The sequence below is a fragment of the Nicotiana tabacum genome, chromosome 23, assembly GCF_000715075.1.
Source record: "Nicotiana tabacum cultivar K326 chromosome 23, ASM71507v2, whole genome shotgun sequence".
In the NCBI taxonomy this organism is placed as follows: domain Eukaryota; kingdom Viridiplantae; phylum Streptophyta; class Magnoliopsida; order Solanales; family Solanaceae; genus Nicotiana; species Nicotiana tabacum.
The window spans coordinates 37,035,911-37,050,937 of record NC_134102.1 but is presented as its reverse complement, the minus strand read 5'-3'; the positions used below and the strand labels follow the sequence as shown (position 1 = coordinate 37,050,937).

At 39.6% G+C, this 15,027-nt stretch overlaps 1 protein-coding gene across 8 annotated transcripts; it reads left to right on the top strand.

Moving 5' to 3' along the window:
- The first annotated feature begins 449 nt into the window (after positions 1-449).
- On the top strand, positions 450-3,539 carry LOC107791022 (uncharacterized). Of its 8 annotated transcripts, XM_075246452.1 has the most exons (6): positions 616-756; positions 1,249-1,294; positions 1,369-1,443; positions 1,528-1,654; positions 1,734-1,938; positions 3,338-3,539. In XM_075246452.1, exons 4-6 carry the CDS (start codon positions 1,578-1,580, stop codon positions 3,431-3,433), a joined length of 378 nt encoding a protein of 125 aa, XP_075102553.1. In that variant the 5' UTR covers positions 616-756; positions 1,249-1,294; positions 1,369-1,443; positions 1,528-1,577; the 3' UTR covers positions 3,434-3,539. The 8 variants fall into 8 exon arrangements, 5 of the variants coding, with proteins under 5 accessions (XP_075102556.1, XP_075102553.1, XP_075102555.1 ...); XR_012705984.1 differs by lacking the exons at positions 616-756; positions 1,369-1,443 and adding an exon at positions 450-572; XR_012705982.1 differs by lacking the exon at positions 616-756 and adding an exon at positions 450-572 and having other exon boundaries at positions 1,369-1,654.
- The last annotated feature ends 11,488 nt before the right edge of the window (positions 3,540-15,027 follow it).

Genomic DNA, 15,027 nt, shown 5'->3' with positions numbered 1-15,027 from the left:
TATTTACTTTCTGCTGTGTTTGCAAAATTTGTGGAAACCGATAGAGAACCTGATTCTCTATAGTGTTTGGTGGACCCTCAAATTCTATCAATAATATTGCTGAAAAATCACAACTTCATCTCAATGTTATGAAAATATATCAATGTCCAGTGATAGACTTCTTGGTATTTGTAATATAGTTTAGAAATATTTTAACCCCATTATTTTTGGCGAATGTAAAATAAAAAGCTCCTTTTGGCCGTCTGGGAGGCCATTTCTTGGTTCATATTGAATATGACCTCCCACCAAAATAATGTTAGTTGATGGACTTACGGACGATAACTGAGCTTGAATCTTCGTTTGTTATTGTTAATGTTAACTTATAGTTGCATGTAAAAGAAGGATTTAGGCCTACCACATTATGACTTTTTATATAACTATAAGCAAGCTTTTGCTTTCAAATGCGAAGTGACCAACAATTATATGTACTCTTTTACTTTCAGAATGTTGAGCTTTTACTACAACCTTTAAAGTTGCACCCAACACCAACGAAAACGACATTAGATAAATTTGCAGCAGTCAGAATACATCAGGTAATAAAAGAACTTACCCCATATGTACAGTTGAGTTAGAACCATAGTTTACTTTACTGAATAAGTATGTATTCTTTTCAACCCTTAGACAAGTTCATAGTTTACTTCGCTGAAGAAGTATGTTTTCTTTTCAACACTGAGACAAGTTCCTTCTTAATCGGCATTCAGTTAAAAAGAGAAAAAGGTGATTTATGGGAATATTTTCTAGCTGAAATATTCGAAAAAACTTTTGCAATTCATAGCTGTAATAGTCTCTGCTTATTTTCAACTAAGATCATGTGCTGCAGTTTGAGGACCATAGCTCAATGGCTTTCCGGTAGAAACAAGCTGCTCATTCATGTTTCTATTTTGCATTTTCTCAATGGATTCTTTAAAACTTTCTGGCTGTGCAATATCTGTATGGGAATGAGTTGCAAGAAACTGTGAATTGTGTGAATCGTCACTTTGATAACCCGTTAAAGAAATCTATCTTCCCTCTTGGGATTTGCACAGAACAGAAAGCGCTCTGAGGTGGTGGAGTAGGATCAGAGAAGCTTAAACTCATTTTTATTCCATTTCAAGCAACCTTTGTTTTAAATTTTCTATTCTTGCACATGACCTTGGCGTTTGAACTCCATTTGAATTTATATATACTTTGTAGTCTTATAATTATGGTATCTTATTTATCTTTTGGCAGGTAAATAGGAAAAGAAGAAACTCATAAGAAGAAGTTTATTGTGGAGGTAATAGTCATCTGAACCTTATTGTCTTTATTATAATACCCGTTAGAGCTATTTTTATTTGTATTCTTCATCAGATTCCGATAAATATGAGTCAAGAAAGACTTTCAAAATCCAAAGGAAAGGCCCTTCTATTCAAACAAGGAAAAGAGGTAAAACAAAGATGAAAAGTGTACATGGACGGGGGAGCGCAAAGTGATTTTACTTAACTACTTAAATCGATCTGTTGGTCCTAGTGAAGCAGATGTGCTAGAGTTTGGAATCTTCCTTGGCACATTGGAAAGGAATGCGACTCTGTGTCCTCTTGATATTTTGGATTGGAGAAAGATGGACACAAAAGAGGATATATGGGAATATATCAAGGTCTAAAGTTATTAATTTTTAATTTTTGGTTGACAATCTTTCATATTTTCTGCATTAACAGATTTGACACAAATTGTAGGGTAAATATGATATTACTGAAGCTGGAAAAAAAATGGACTTTAGAATCAGTCCAAGCTGCCTGGAGAAAGCACAAGAGTATATTGAAAAAAGAATACTTTGACGCCTATGCAAATGATAAAACTCGAATGCAACATATCCCTGAAGATGTACCAGCTTCTCAGTTTAAGGAACTCCTCAGATATTGGAACTCTCAAAAACTCCAGGTATGTCGTCTTCTTCTTCTTCTTCTTCCTGGAGATGTTTCCTCTGGTTCTTCTTAGCCATTGTTGTTTTTTCTCTTTCTGTTACTGCTTCACTGCTTCTACTTTTCTTTATCGTCATTATTGCGTATACTCCATGATATATGCGCAACAATATTTTATACTTGCTAAGTCTCTTTAGTGTATAAAAAGTGATACAATGTTTTATGCTTTCATGTCTTTTGGATAGATTAAAAGGCAGGTAGCATACATATTGATATTTATTTTGCAAAGTGTTTCTTGATTCTTTTTTATACATTTTGACATTTGTTGCTTGGGAGTTGGAAGGGGGAAGGGGAGGGGGGTGGAGTTCTAATATTTGTAATCCCAACAGAACATAAGATTAATGATTCTTGAATGCATTGCAAATACTCAGTTTCATAAGCTAAAATATAGCTTCTTGTCAAAACATTCTTTAGATTATTTTCCAGTAGAACCTTTTCTGGAATACTATTTCTAATTTTATCACTTCTTTTACTATTTGTAATCTATTCTTAAGCAGCATACTAATTGAGCCGTTGTTGTTATTGTCTAAATGCTGGAATGATGATGCAATTTGCAATCTTGGCTTGTTTTGGTTGTATTGAAGTATTTGGTTTACTGCTTTTGGCTTGTGTATTGTCACACATGAGTAGGGTCGCACATGAGAGGGATCTTTGTTTAATTAGATTTTGGAAGTCTACCAAGTTATTCTTGACATAACTGTTTCTTGTGGGAATTGGAATTTTACAATGCCATCCAAGAATTGACTCTGTTAAGGTTGATTCAGAATTCATGTCTTCCTTAGAATTGTTTCCCTTCAATGGTTTTAACTATAATTTTTATAAGGCATAGACACCACCAGTGGCAGTTGCAACACCAAAAGCAACAAAATCACATAATCTGCATATAGGAAATTTAAGGTTATCCAGTGAAACAATTTAACCAAACCTTTGGCCAGTTAAAAGTCTCTTCTGGGTGAGGCAGTCATCCTTTAAGGCCAACCAGCTGAAGCAACAAACTTTGGGTGGCAGTTTTATCTTCCATACTAGCTAGTTTCCAAGTCCATAGATCAATCATTATATTGTTAGAGCATATTTTAGCATACCCTGCCTTCATAGAGTAAGCTCCATATTAGTTGATTGAATGCCATGTGATGTAGAAGAGTTTTGCTGATTGTTCATTGTTTTTAATTTATGGTCTTGATTGATTGCTGGCTTCTTCTATGTTATGTGATGATGAACAACTTCATTTGATTGTTGCCGAAAATTATAAGAATTTGGAGAGTTGAAAATTTTTTGAGTTATCAAATTGGTTATTCAATTACTTTGTGATTCAACTATCTAAAAAAATTTGTTTAATTATTTCTGATTGTCTTTTGTAGGTGCATCGATTATGGATGAAAGCAGTGACGAAGACCTTATTTGAGTGGAGTTGTTCGTTGTTAGACTTTCTATTATCATGTTTAAGGATATTTTAGTTTAGAACTTCTTGGATGCAAACTCATCTATTTTGATGAATTGTTGATCAAACAATGTATTCATATTTTGTTTTTGTATATGGCTAATGCTAGTTAGATATTTTAATTTTATTTCGTGATTTATATAAGTTAAGGTGTATAAAATTTCATTGCATAGAAAAATATTCCTCATTTTGCTTCCATAAATATCAGAATTACAATTGTGAATTGTTGCAATAGAGAATATAACCGTTTTAATAGACCTAGCAAATAAAAAGAATATAACCGTTTCAATAGACCTAGTAAATAAAAACAGCAACCCCTAATAACAGTTGCAATATGTTGCAATATCCGTTGCAATACGATACTGATAATTGTTCCAATATATCACAAAAACCATTGCAATATATCATGAAAACCATTGCAATAGGCTTAAAAGATCGTTAGTATAATTATACCGCAACAGTTTATAACCGTGCCAACAGAACATAAAACCGTTCCCATAGATGGAGCAATGATAGCAGTTCCATAACCGTTACAATATCCCTATATGGAAACGGTTTTGAAACCGTTACAAATAACCGTTCCAATTGACCTATTGTAACATTAAATCCTGGAACGCGTCCCAATCGTCCCATTAGCCCTACAGGGATGGTTAGTGTATCTATTGCGACGGTTTTGGAAGGGTTCCCATAGGTGTAATTTCTAGTAGTGATGGCCGAGTCTGTCTCAGACAGCCTATATATCCAAATGGAATCAGGCCAGAATGTAGTTTAATTATAAGATACAACTGAATCCGATGAGGGTTGCCTACCTATTCCTTTATAAGGAAATCAAGTCGGCGTAGTTCCTAAGCAACATACAAAAGTGATATTTGGTTTTTTTTATTAAAAGATAAATGGCGAGAGAAACATAACCCTACGTGGGTTGCCTACGTATCCCTCCATGGGAAGTTATGTTTAACGTAGTTCTGTTACATCAAAAACCTAACTCTATTTATCCTTAGACATAGTATCTCTTAACTGCGTCTGAGTTGATAGGCTTCGTGTTGACTCTTCCATCCATTTCTGCCATGATTAGAGCTCCACCCGACATTGCTCGGTGAACCACGTAAGGATCTTGCAAGTTTGGTGCGAACATTCCTTTAGCTTCTTCTTGACGGGGAAAGATTTTCTTCAAGACCAACTGCCCCGGTGAGAATTGGTAAGGCTTCACTCTCTTGTTAGATGCACTGGCCATCTTGTTCTGATATAGCAGACCATGACATATTGCATCCATTCTTTTCTCGTCAATGAGCATAAGTTGTTCCTGTATGTCCCGTATCCACTCTGCGTCGTCCAATTTTGCCTCTTGAATGACCCTTAATGACGATATTTTGACCTCTGCGGGGTATCACCGCTTTAGTGTCGTATACCAACATGTACGGCGTTTCCCCAGTCGATGTTTTCAAGGTGGTTCGAAAACATAGTAAGGCGAAAGGTAATTTCTCGTGCCATTGTCTGTGATTGTTCACTATCTTTCGTAGAATTCTCTTGATATTCTTGTTGGTTGCCTTGACTGCCCATTCATTTGTGGTCTGTAGGCTGTGGAATTGCGGTGGACGATTCTGAACTTATCGCAGATTTCTCTCATGAGGTCGCTATTGAGGTTAGCGGCATTGTCAGTGATGATAGATTCTGGTATCCCAAATCCACAGACGATGTTGTTCTGGACGAAATCTGCCACTACCTTTTTTGTGACGGCCTTGTAAGTAGATGTCTCGACCCATTTGGTGAAATAGTCAATAGCTACTAAGACGAAACAATGTTCATTTGATGTGGCAAACTTTATAGGTCCAATCACGTCCATGCCCCAAGCGGCGAACGACTAGGGTGAACCCGGATGAAATCCCCGTGAATCTAGCACTGGTGACACTTCTGCACGTAGCGGATACTGTCGCTTTCCATAGTCATCCAAAAGTATCCAGCTCTCAAGATCTTCTTAACTAATGTGAACCCGTTCATGTGGGGTCCGCACGTTCTTGCATGTATCTCCTCCAATAGTCTGCTTGCCTTAGCAACGTCTACACATCTCAACAAACCTAAGTCTGGGGTCCTCATGTACAAGAATTCCCCATTGAGGAAAAAGTGGTTTTCCAACCTCCTAAGGGCTCGCTTTTGACCATTAGTAGCATCTTGCGGGTACTCTCTGGTCGCAAGGAGTTTCTTGATGTCATGATACCATGGTTTACCATCTGGTTCTTCATCTGCATGGAAAATATAGGCATGTTGATCCCTAATCTCTACCTCGATAGGGTCGATGTAGTTCTTGTCTGGATGCTTAATCATAGATGATAGGGTTGCAAGGACGTCAGCGAACTCGTTCTAAATCCTGGGGACGTGATTGAACTCAATCTTTGTGAACTTTTTGCATAGCTCCTTCACGTAGTGCAGGTATGAAAGTATCTTGAAATTCTTGGTGGACCATTCCCCTTGGACCTGCTGTATCAACAGATCGGAATCTCCTATGACAAGAATTTCTTTGACGTTCATGTCGACTGCCATTCTGATTCCAAGGATGCATGCTTCGTATTCAATAATATTATTGGTACAAGGGAATCTTATCTTGCTGATGCTAGATAGTGCTGTCTAGATTCCGAAATTAGGACTGCCCCAATTCCTACACCTTTGAAGTTTGTTGCTCCATTGAAAAAAATATTTTCCATCGAAGGTATGATTCTGCAACATCTTCTCCAGCAAATTCTCTAGTCAAATTCGTTGAGGAAAATTTGCAGTTTAGCTAGCTTTCCGGTAGGCATCGACTTCTAGGAGATGTACTTGAACAGGTTGAGTTGAGATATCAAATGTGTAGTGTATGCTGACATGTAATGCCCTAATTTCTGAGAAATCCAAGCCAGGACACAGCAAGTACGTTCTATCAGTGTATACTTGGCCTCACATGGCGTGAACTTCTTGCTCAAGTAGTAGATGGCTTGCTCCTTTCTCCTAGTTTTTTCATGCTAACCCAATACACAGACGAAGGCGTTATCCAAGACTGACAAGTAGAGTAGCAATGGCTTCCCGAGTTCGGGGGGGGGGGGGCCAACACTGGTGGATTTGACAGATATTCTTTGATTCTGTCGAAGGCTTTCTGGCACTCCTCTGTCCATTTTGTGGCAGCATCTTTCTCCAACAACTTGAAAATGGGTTTACAGATTATCTTGGACTGGGCTATGAAGCGACTGATGTAATTCAATCTACTCAGGAAACTCATGACATCTTTCTTGCTATTTGGGGGCGGTAATTCCTGAATGGCCTTGATTTTTGATGGGTCCAGCTCTATTCCCTTCCTGCTTACAATGAAGCCCAACAATGTTCTAGCGGGGACTCTGAACGCGCACTTTGGTGGGTTCAACTTCAAACTGTACTTTCGCAGGCGTTCAAAAAATTTCCTTAAATCGTCCAAGTGCTCCGAACTCTTTCGGGACTTTATCATGATGTCATCCACATACACTTCAATCTCCTTATGAATCATGTCATAAAAGAGGGTCGTCATCGACCTCATGTAGGTGGCACCGGCGTTCTTGAGACTGAATGGCATGACTCTATAGCAGTAAACTCCCCAAGGTGTGGTGAAGGTCGTCTTCTCTGCATCTTTCTCGTGCATTAAGATTTGGTGATACCCAACGAAACAATCCATAAACAACTGCAATTTATGTTTCGCGCAGTTGTCGATGAGGATGTGGATATTTTGCAGAGGGAAATTGTCCTTTCGACCAGCTTTGTTGAGATCTTGGTAGTCCACACATATTCTAATCTTTCTGTCTTTCTTGGGTACTGGGACGATGTTTTCAACCCAACTTGGATAATTGGTGACCCTCACCACATTCTCTTCTATCTGTATGGTCACTTCTTCCTTTATCCTTAGACATAAATCATGCTTGAATTTTCTGGGTTTCTGCTTGACCGGTGGTCTGGTAGGATCGGTGCGAGACGATGTCAGTACTTAATCATGGCATGTCATCATAGGACCATGCGAACACATCGATGTACTGTCGGAGGAGCTCAATGAGCTTTTGCATCTGCTTGGCTTCTAGGTGTATGCTTATTCTAGTTTCTTTTACATCATCTTCACTTTCAAGATTGACCATTTCCGTTTCTTCAAGATTGGGCCTTTTCTGACTTTCCAACTGCTCGATCTCCTATGGGAGATTGTCAAACATCATGCTCTCATCATACACTTCGTAATCTGGGTCATTGCACTCAACGGTTTTGTTACATGTCATAATCGCTCGACGGAGTTTTTTAGCATTTTGATTACTAAAAATAAAAGCTAAGTATAAATAAAGCGGTAAATAAAGTTACAATATTTGAGAAAATGATTCTTTTAATTTTATTAAAAGAGGAACATTTTAAGCGTTCAAAAGAGGCAAATGACAAAATGTACAGACAGGGTGCGTGCCTCAATGCCCGTGCGCTTTTCAAAAGAAAACTTTTACAGTTACATACTACCAAGACTCCCGACGAACCAAAGATGGACTGGCAGTCCAATTCCGCAGCTCTTCCCCTGGTTCGGCATCCCTAATAGTCGGTGTCTTGATGTCAGTCCCTTCACAACATTCTTCAATCATATTCACGAACAACTTTCCCATCCCATCGATGATATCATCTTCGGGTACTGAACTCTGTCCCAGACTTGCAACATGCTCTAGCATAAAAACCTTTTTCCCGAAGCTAACAATATGAGATTTCCCTTTTGGAGGTTGATATCCTATGCCAGCCCTTCTTTTCTGCTCATTATGTTCGATTGGCTCTGTGATTCCGTCTATCTTGGATCCCAGCACTGTTACTGGCCTGTATCCATATTTCATCATCTCCCTCATAGACATCTTGGATCTATACATCGATGGCATTCCCAAGTTCTTTTCAGTATTTTCCATTCGGTAGTCTGCATAATTTCCACTGCAGGGAAAGCAACTCTGTCTAGCCCTTCAATGAACGAAACAACATACTCCAAATAGGTAGAGTGACCCACTCTCCATGAACCATGATCTCCTGACATCCCTATTCGAATTTCATGCATTGGTGCAAAGTGGATGGTTCGACCCCTGCCATATATATCTAGGGCCTTCCCAGTAGCAAATTGTAGGAAGAGGAGATGTCCATTACTTGAAACAATATCAGAAATTTGACCGGCCCGATCTGCAAGGCCAAATAATTTTCTCCAATTGCATCCTTTTACGAACCATCAAAGGCTCTCACCCTCACGTGGCTTTCCTTGACTTCCCTCAAATGAATTCCTAACTCTCGTAGGGTAGAGAGTAAACAAATATTGACTCCTGACCCTCCATCGACCAACACCCGGGACACCACTTTGTCCTCACATTTGATAGTGATGTGAAGAGCCTTGTTGTGACTTGCACCTTCGACAAGAAGTTTGTCTCTTCTGAAAGTGATCATGTTTGCTTCAACCATTTTTCCAATTGTCGTGGCCAACACTTCACTAGTTGTGTTACTTGGTACACTTACCCCACTTAGTATTTTCAATAGGGCATCCTTATGACTATTATAACTCATTAATAGATCCATGATTGATATCTATGCTGGAGTTTTCTTCAGCTGCTCCTCCACAAAATACTCTTTGCTTGACATTCTCTTCTAAAACTCGGCGGCTTATGGGTCTGTTATGTTCTTTCTTTGAATTTACTCTCTTCTCGGGTTTCCTCGATTGACATCTTCAGGAGCATAACATCTCCCAGACCTGGTCATACCATGGGCTGCGGAAGAGTCTGTCATTTTGGCCTTTTCCTTTTGCTGGTACGTCCATGGGACGACTTTGTATTCCTGACCTTCTCCGTCTCCTATGGCAATGGCAGGTTGTCACTGATAAGTCTGAACAGTCACCTTAGGTCTCACTTGTACTGTAATCATTGAAGCCCTTTGATGAGGGATCCTGGCGGCTTCTACATTTTCTATAGTGACAATTGTTCCCTTTAGGTCATACTCTTCGTCCAATGTAATCATGTTAGCGCCAGAGTGCACTGGATGGCTCCGCTCTTGAAAAGTGTTTCAATCTCATTTTTCAACTTAAAACAATCTTCAGTATCATGCTGAGGTACATTGGAATGGCACACGCATCTTTTAGTGGCACCAAAATACTTGGAGGGATGTTCAGGAACCCTTCCTTCAACTGTGTGTATCAATCTTGCTCTTCTCAATCTCTCGAACAATTAGACCAGAGGATCAGCAATTGGGGTATAATTTCTAGGACCTCTCTCTTCAAAGTTGGGACGTGGGCGGGGTGCATAAGCAAGTCGGTGGGTTTTGGTTGTTGTTGGCTTGAGAAGGGTTGTATTGTGGTTGTGGATGGTAATATGGCTAGGTGTTATAGACTGGAGCGTAAGTGCATGGTGGTGAATGGTTTTTTGGGGAGTAGGAAATGCTTCCGTGATGTGGGTTGGGTTGGTAGTAAGGGCCGATTGCTGAGACCTCCTTTTTCTTCTTCTTTCTGCTACCGATTGACCCTGATTGGATGGCTTTGCTGGCCGCTTGCAATGCTGCCATGGATTGTACTTCCCAGATTTTATACCCTTTTCTAAGAAATCTCCCTTCTTGACTACCTTGAGGAATTTCTGTCCCATCATTCCCATCATCTTTTCAAAGTATATCCCTTCTTAGGCTTTGATGAAGTACTTGGTTAACTCACTGTCATCCAGCGGAGGTTGCGCCCTGGCGGCCTCTGACCTCCACCGACGTGCATATTCTTGGAATGCTTCGGATGGTTTTTTCTGTAGGTTCACCAGTGCGAACCGATCGGGAGTGATCTCTATGTTGAATCGAAAACGATTCATGAAGTGCTCGCCATATCTTGCCAAGTTCTCCAATTTCGCAGATCCTGTCGAGTATACCAGGTGAGTGCTTCTCCCGTCAAACTTCTTATAAATAGGTTCATTCTTAGCTTCTCATTCCTCCCCACTCCAACTAACTTGTCACAATATGCCCTCAAATATGCATGAGGATCGCCAGTGCCATCGGAGATATCTAACTTTGGGGGTTTATACCCTGCTGGCATATCTACATCCGGATGAATACACAAATCCTTATAGTCCAAACTTTCACTTCCCTGGGCAACTTGGAGGCTTTTTATTTGCTTTCTCAAAATTTGCAACTGCACATATACTGAATCTTCTTTCTTACGCCTAACTTCCCTCTCCATCTCGGCGTATTGGTCAATCTCATACGACACCCTGATCATGACATGTGTTGTAAAGGTAGGTTAAGAATTGGCATATACAAGGGGAATGTACCGCTCATGGGCAGCGGCATGTGCCACAAGTATGTGCTGGTTAGTAGTAAAAGTGACCCAATCATGAGGAGGGATATGAGTTGCATTGGTAGAAATAGACGGGTTTGGTGGTGTTTGAACATACTGTGGTACGTAGGAAGTGTGAATGGGAGAATTTGGTGGGTTTGCAGGAGTCACTGGAGGTATGACTTGAGTGGTAGGAGCTGAAGTTGGGGTGTTGTTATTTTGGCATGATATGGAAGAAAAGTGGTCGGGGAGTGAATCCAAAGAAGGGAATCGAGGTGGTTGAGGAAGTGTTGTCACGGCCAGGTGCTCTAGTTCTCTGATATGTTGTACCTCCTCCCTTAGGGACTCCATTTCAAGGGCCATCCTGGCCACGTGTTCATCATTCCTAGTGTCGTCTTTTTCCTCAATCGCCCCAGGCTGTCGGCTATAACCAGAGCATGTTCAGTTAGGTTTTCTGCAGCTGACATCTTTCCCTTTGACCTTAGATTGTATGGTGGTTGCGCTAGTTTTTGTCGACACAAACCAACTTTCTTTTCAGGGGTAATATTAAAGCAAAAGCAAACTAAGAAGAAGGAAAAGAAAAAGGAACAAGAGTTAGTTTCTTAATTTATACAAGCAGGAAATCACACAGAGCAAAATTCATGCATTAAGGCTAACGCGTTTCCTAGAATTCGCAGGGACCTCTCATTGATGGAGGTAGGCCTAAATCACATATATTTGACAAACACTTAGACTTGACACATTTAGATCCGAAGCAATTTATTTTCATTGATAATTCAAACTCATACAAGTTGGAACAAAGATTACATCACTGTTTCATAGAACTGCATGGGCTTGGATCACTCGCTTTTTTGGAAAGTATAATAGAGAACTGGGGATAAAAGTAAAAGTGGGAAAGAAAGGGAAACCAACCAATTCTAATAACCATCCCCTGAGTCGTTTCCCATATCCTCCTCTTCTTCTGGCTCCTCTTTCGGATCCTCTTTCGGGTCTTCCTCAACCTCCTCCTCGTCATCATTCAACTCTGACTCCTTCTTCGGATCTTCTTCTGGCTCTGTGCTAGACTCTATTTGGATGCACTCCACTACTCAATCATCATCTTCAGCAGTTGGAAACTTGTGGTCAATGGATCCTTGGACTACTTGACGGTGCATTGAAGTGGAAACAAGGTAATGTGGCAGGATCTCATGGTAAATCTGCAAAACAACCACTCCGTCCTCTAACTAGGCAATTCCCTCTCTGCTTGGCCGGGATATCTCTTCTTCTTCGTTGATCCAGACGTAATACTCAGGAGTACACTATGAGTTTTAACCCATAGGCATTGTGACCAGGTCGTTCCACTCTTCTTGGAGCCTTCTTATCCTTGGGATTGGAATCTGCCTATTGTACTCATCCTCGTATATTGCTGTCTTTGTCCATATAGGCACATCTTGGATCATCCTGAACTATTTGAGGACCTGCAGGGGTAAGTATGGTTGAATACCTTAAAGTCCGTTCAGCTCAATGAAGTATTTCTGAGGATTCCTCAAGAATGCTCTTCCACCTAACTAGGATAGCTTCCAATTGATCCATTCCTCGCTCAGGTTTGACAGCATTTCCCTCCAGTTTTCTTACCCATGTGGGAGACCCGATGTCTCATTCTTTCATTGTGGCTGCGGATCATATTGCCGACGCACACAAAGTAGTCGATAGTGGCCTTTCTTTGGAAGAAATGTTCAGTAACCCAGATCTGAAGCAGCATGTTATAACCTGTAAAGAAATCATACCCTTGTGCACATGCGGACAAAGCCCTCAGCATCTCAGCTAACACCATCAATACCAAAGTAGCTTGATAATTGTTGTGGAAGGTCACCAGAACCACAGGTAATAGGTTGATGTTAATCCGACCCTTCGCTACGGGAAGACCAATAGTCCCAATAATGCCATTGAGAAAGTGATAGGCCTGAGACTCTCCCACGTCGGTTGGTCACATTGAAATTCCCCTGAGTACCATACGTAGCTTTCATGGTGCCCAAATCTGTCGAACAGTTGGTCGAGGCTCACCTATCCGTCCTCGATACTTCTGAGACTCCTAATATTGGCCAGGCCTAAGACATCTAAGAATCGGTAACCGAGCATAGTAACAGGCAATATTGGCTTCCTTCCGTTGAACGGAAGCTCCATGAAACTTGTGACTTATTCCAATATTGGTACTAACTCACAGTCGGAAAATTTGAATACCACCTTAGTCAGATCCCAAAATTCTATCCACAAGCGAGTGAGCAACTTGTCTACTCGGATGTTCAGCAATGCGGTTAATGCCCCCAGGTGTGCCCGAACCTCATCTCTGTGTTCCCGACGAATATTCTTCCACCAATGTTTCAACTTATGTGGTGCTCCCATTACCATGCTAATCTCAGGGATATTTTGGTTGATTTCCATTTTTCTGAGGTGGGTAAAAGAAATATGTTTGGTAAGTGTTTGTTTCGGATATTTAAATGTCTTGTCAGGTTTGTTTGTCTTTCCAGAGAAGTCATGTCGTTGGGTGCATGACCCATTGACATTAAGGTGGCTTTCCTAATTGTGCGTCAGTGCCAATGAGCGACTCACATAAGGTTTATGCTGTATGACCTATTTTACTAGAGTAGAGTATTTCCTACTTTTGAATTGGACTGCAGGCTACGAGAAGTTATGTCAGTTGACCTGACAAAGCCATTCTCTAAAACTAGAGAGTTTTGAAAAAAAGGTTCGGAGAGGTATAAAAGACAACCCTCGCGTGCATTATGTGTGATAGTGTACGGCCAAGACTCGATAGGAAGAAATATGATGACAGTGTATATAAAGTAGTAACAGACAAGAATGTGGCTACAATAAGCATGATAATAAGCATAAAGAGCAACTAAAACAAGTAAGCACATAATTGCGATTTTATCTATAATTAAAGCAATGTACAAATAAATCTAGATGCCAAATTAGTCTAAGTCTGCTAAGGTTAGAACCTAAGTGTGAATCCCCAATAGAGTCGCCATGTTGTTTCACTCTATTTTGCACTAGTCAAAACAAGATTCAACTTGTGGTTTCTCTTTTGTTGATGAAAAAGAGTATCCACCTAATATTTAAAGGTATACTAGGGTGCCTATTTAAGTTCTAAGTCACATTTATTATTGGTCTGCTAACCGATGAGATTATGGGCAAGGGTTCTTGTTCTTCTAAGGGGAAGGTATTTGGCACCCCTTAAAATCTACCTGAGGTAACTCTATAGGACTTAGACTAATTTTAAGGGATCAATTATTTGTACTATGCTTAATTACTATTAAAGAGTATGGCTTACTGTATATCTAAGGGAGAGTATAAAAAGGGATGTGAGACTTAAGAGGGGTGTGAATTTATAAAGGAGTCTATGTTGGTAGATATAGTTGAAAGAGTTTTGAAATATGTATGTAAATGGTCTATATTTTATAAATCTTATGAAAAGAGGTTAAGTTATGAAAACAATTGATTTAGGAAATAAGTGTTCATGTAATTTTAAAAGGTGTTTGTGAAAGTGAGCCTAAAGTATACCTTGGCTTTTAAAACTTTGAAGAAAAGTGGTCTTTTGAAAATCCTTTTGGGGCGACAATACTTCACCTTTTATGAAAATTCTGATTTGCCTCGTGATAGTAAAGCTTGTGATTCAGTTCTGATTTCCTTTTGAAAATGGGCTGCTATTTTTACTAAGTTCTTGGCTTCAAAATCTTTTGAGAAAAGTAAAAGTGAGCGAGAACATATTAATGATATGAGTAAATTATAATTAGCGAAGTGAGGATTAATTACTAACTAATTCCTTTTAAATCTTATATTATTTAAAGCTTGCCTATGTTTTATCTGATATTAAAGCATGAAAATAAAGTATATAGTATAATATATGAGTTTTGTATATGTGACAACAAAGATGCGACAAATCAACAATGTAGTAGATAAAAGGTAATGAAGCAGTAAACTAGATTAAGGAAACAATAAATAATAACAAAAAGAAATTGAGGGAAAGAGGACTGGACTCTGGTAATTGGGCCTCAAGAAAGCCGGCCCAGCAGTAAAGAGATGCGGCTACAACTGATTTTGGACTATCCAAAAAAGTGCAACAAGGCTGGGATTGGGCCTGAGTTCCTTAGGAACTCAGCAGGCCCAAATGATGTACATGTCCAAAAGAAAAGAGAAAATCATTAGATACATTCTCCATATATTCAACATATTTAACCATGAACTAAATGTATAAACAAACGACTGGAACAAAATATATTAAAACATCAATACTCAAATACTATGAGAAATTATACTAACGTGGTAGTTATACATGGCAATTAATT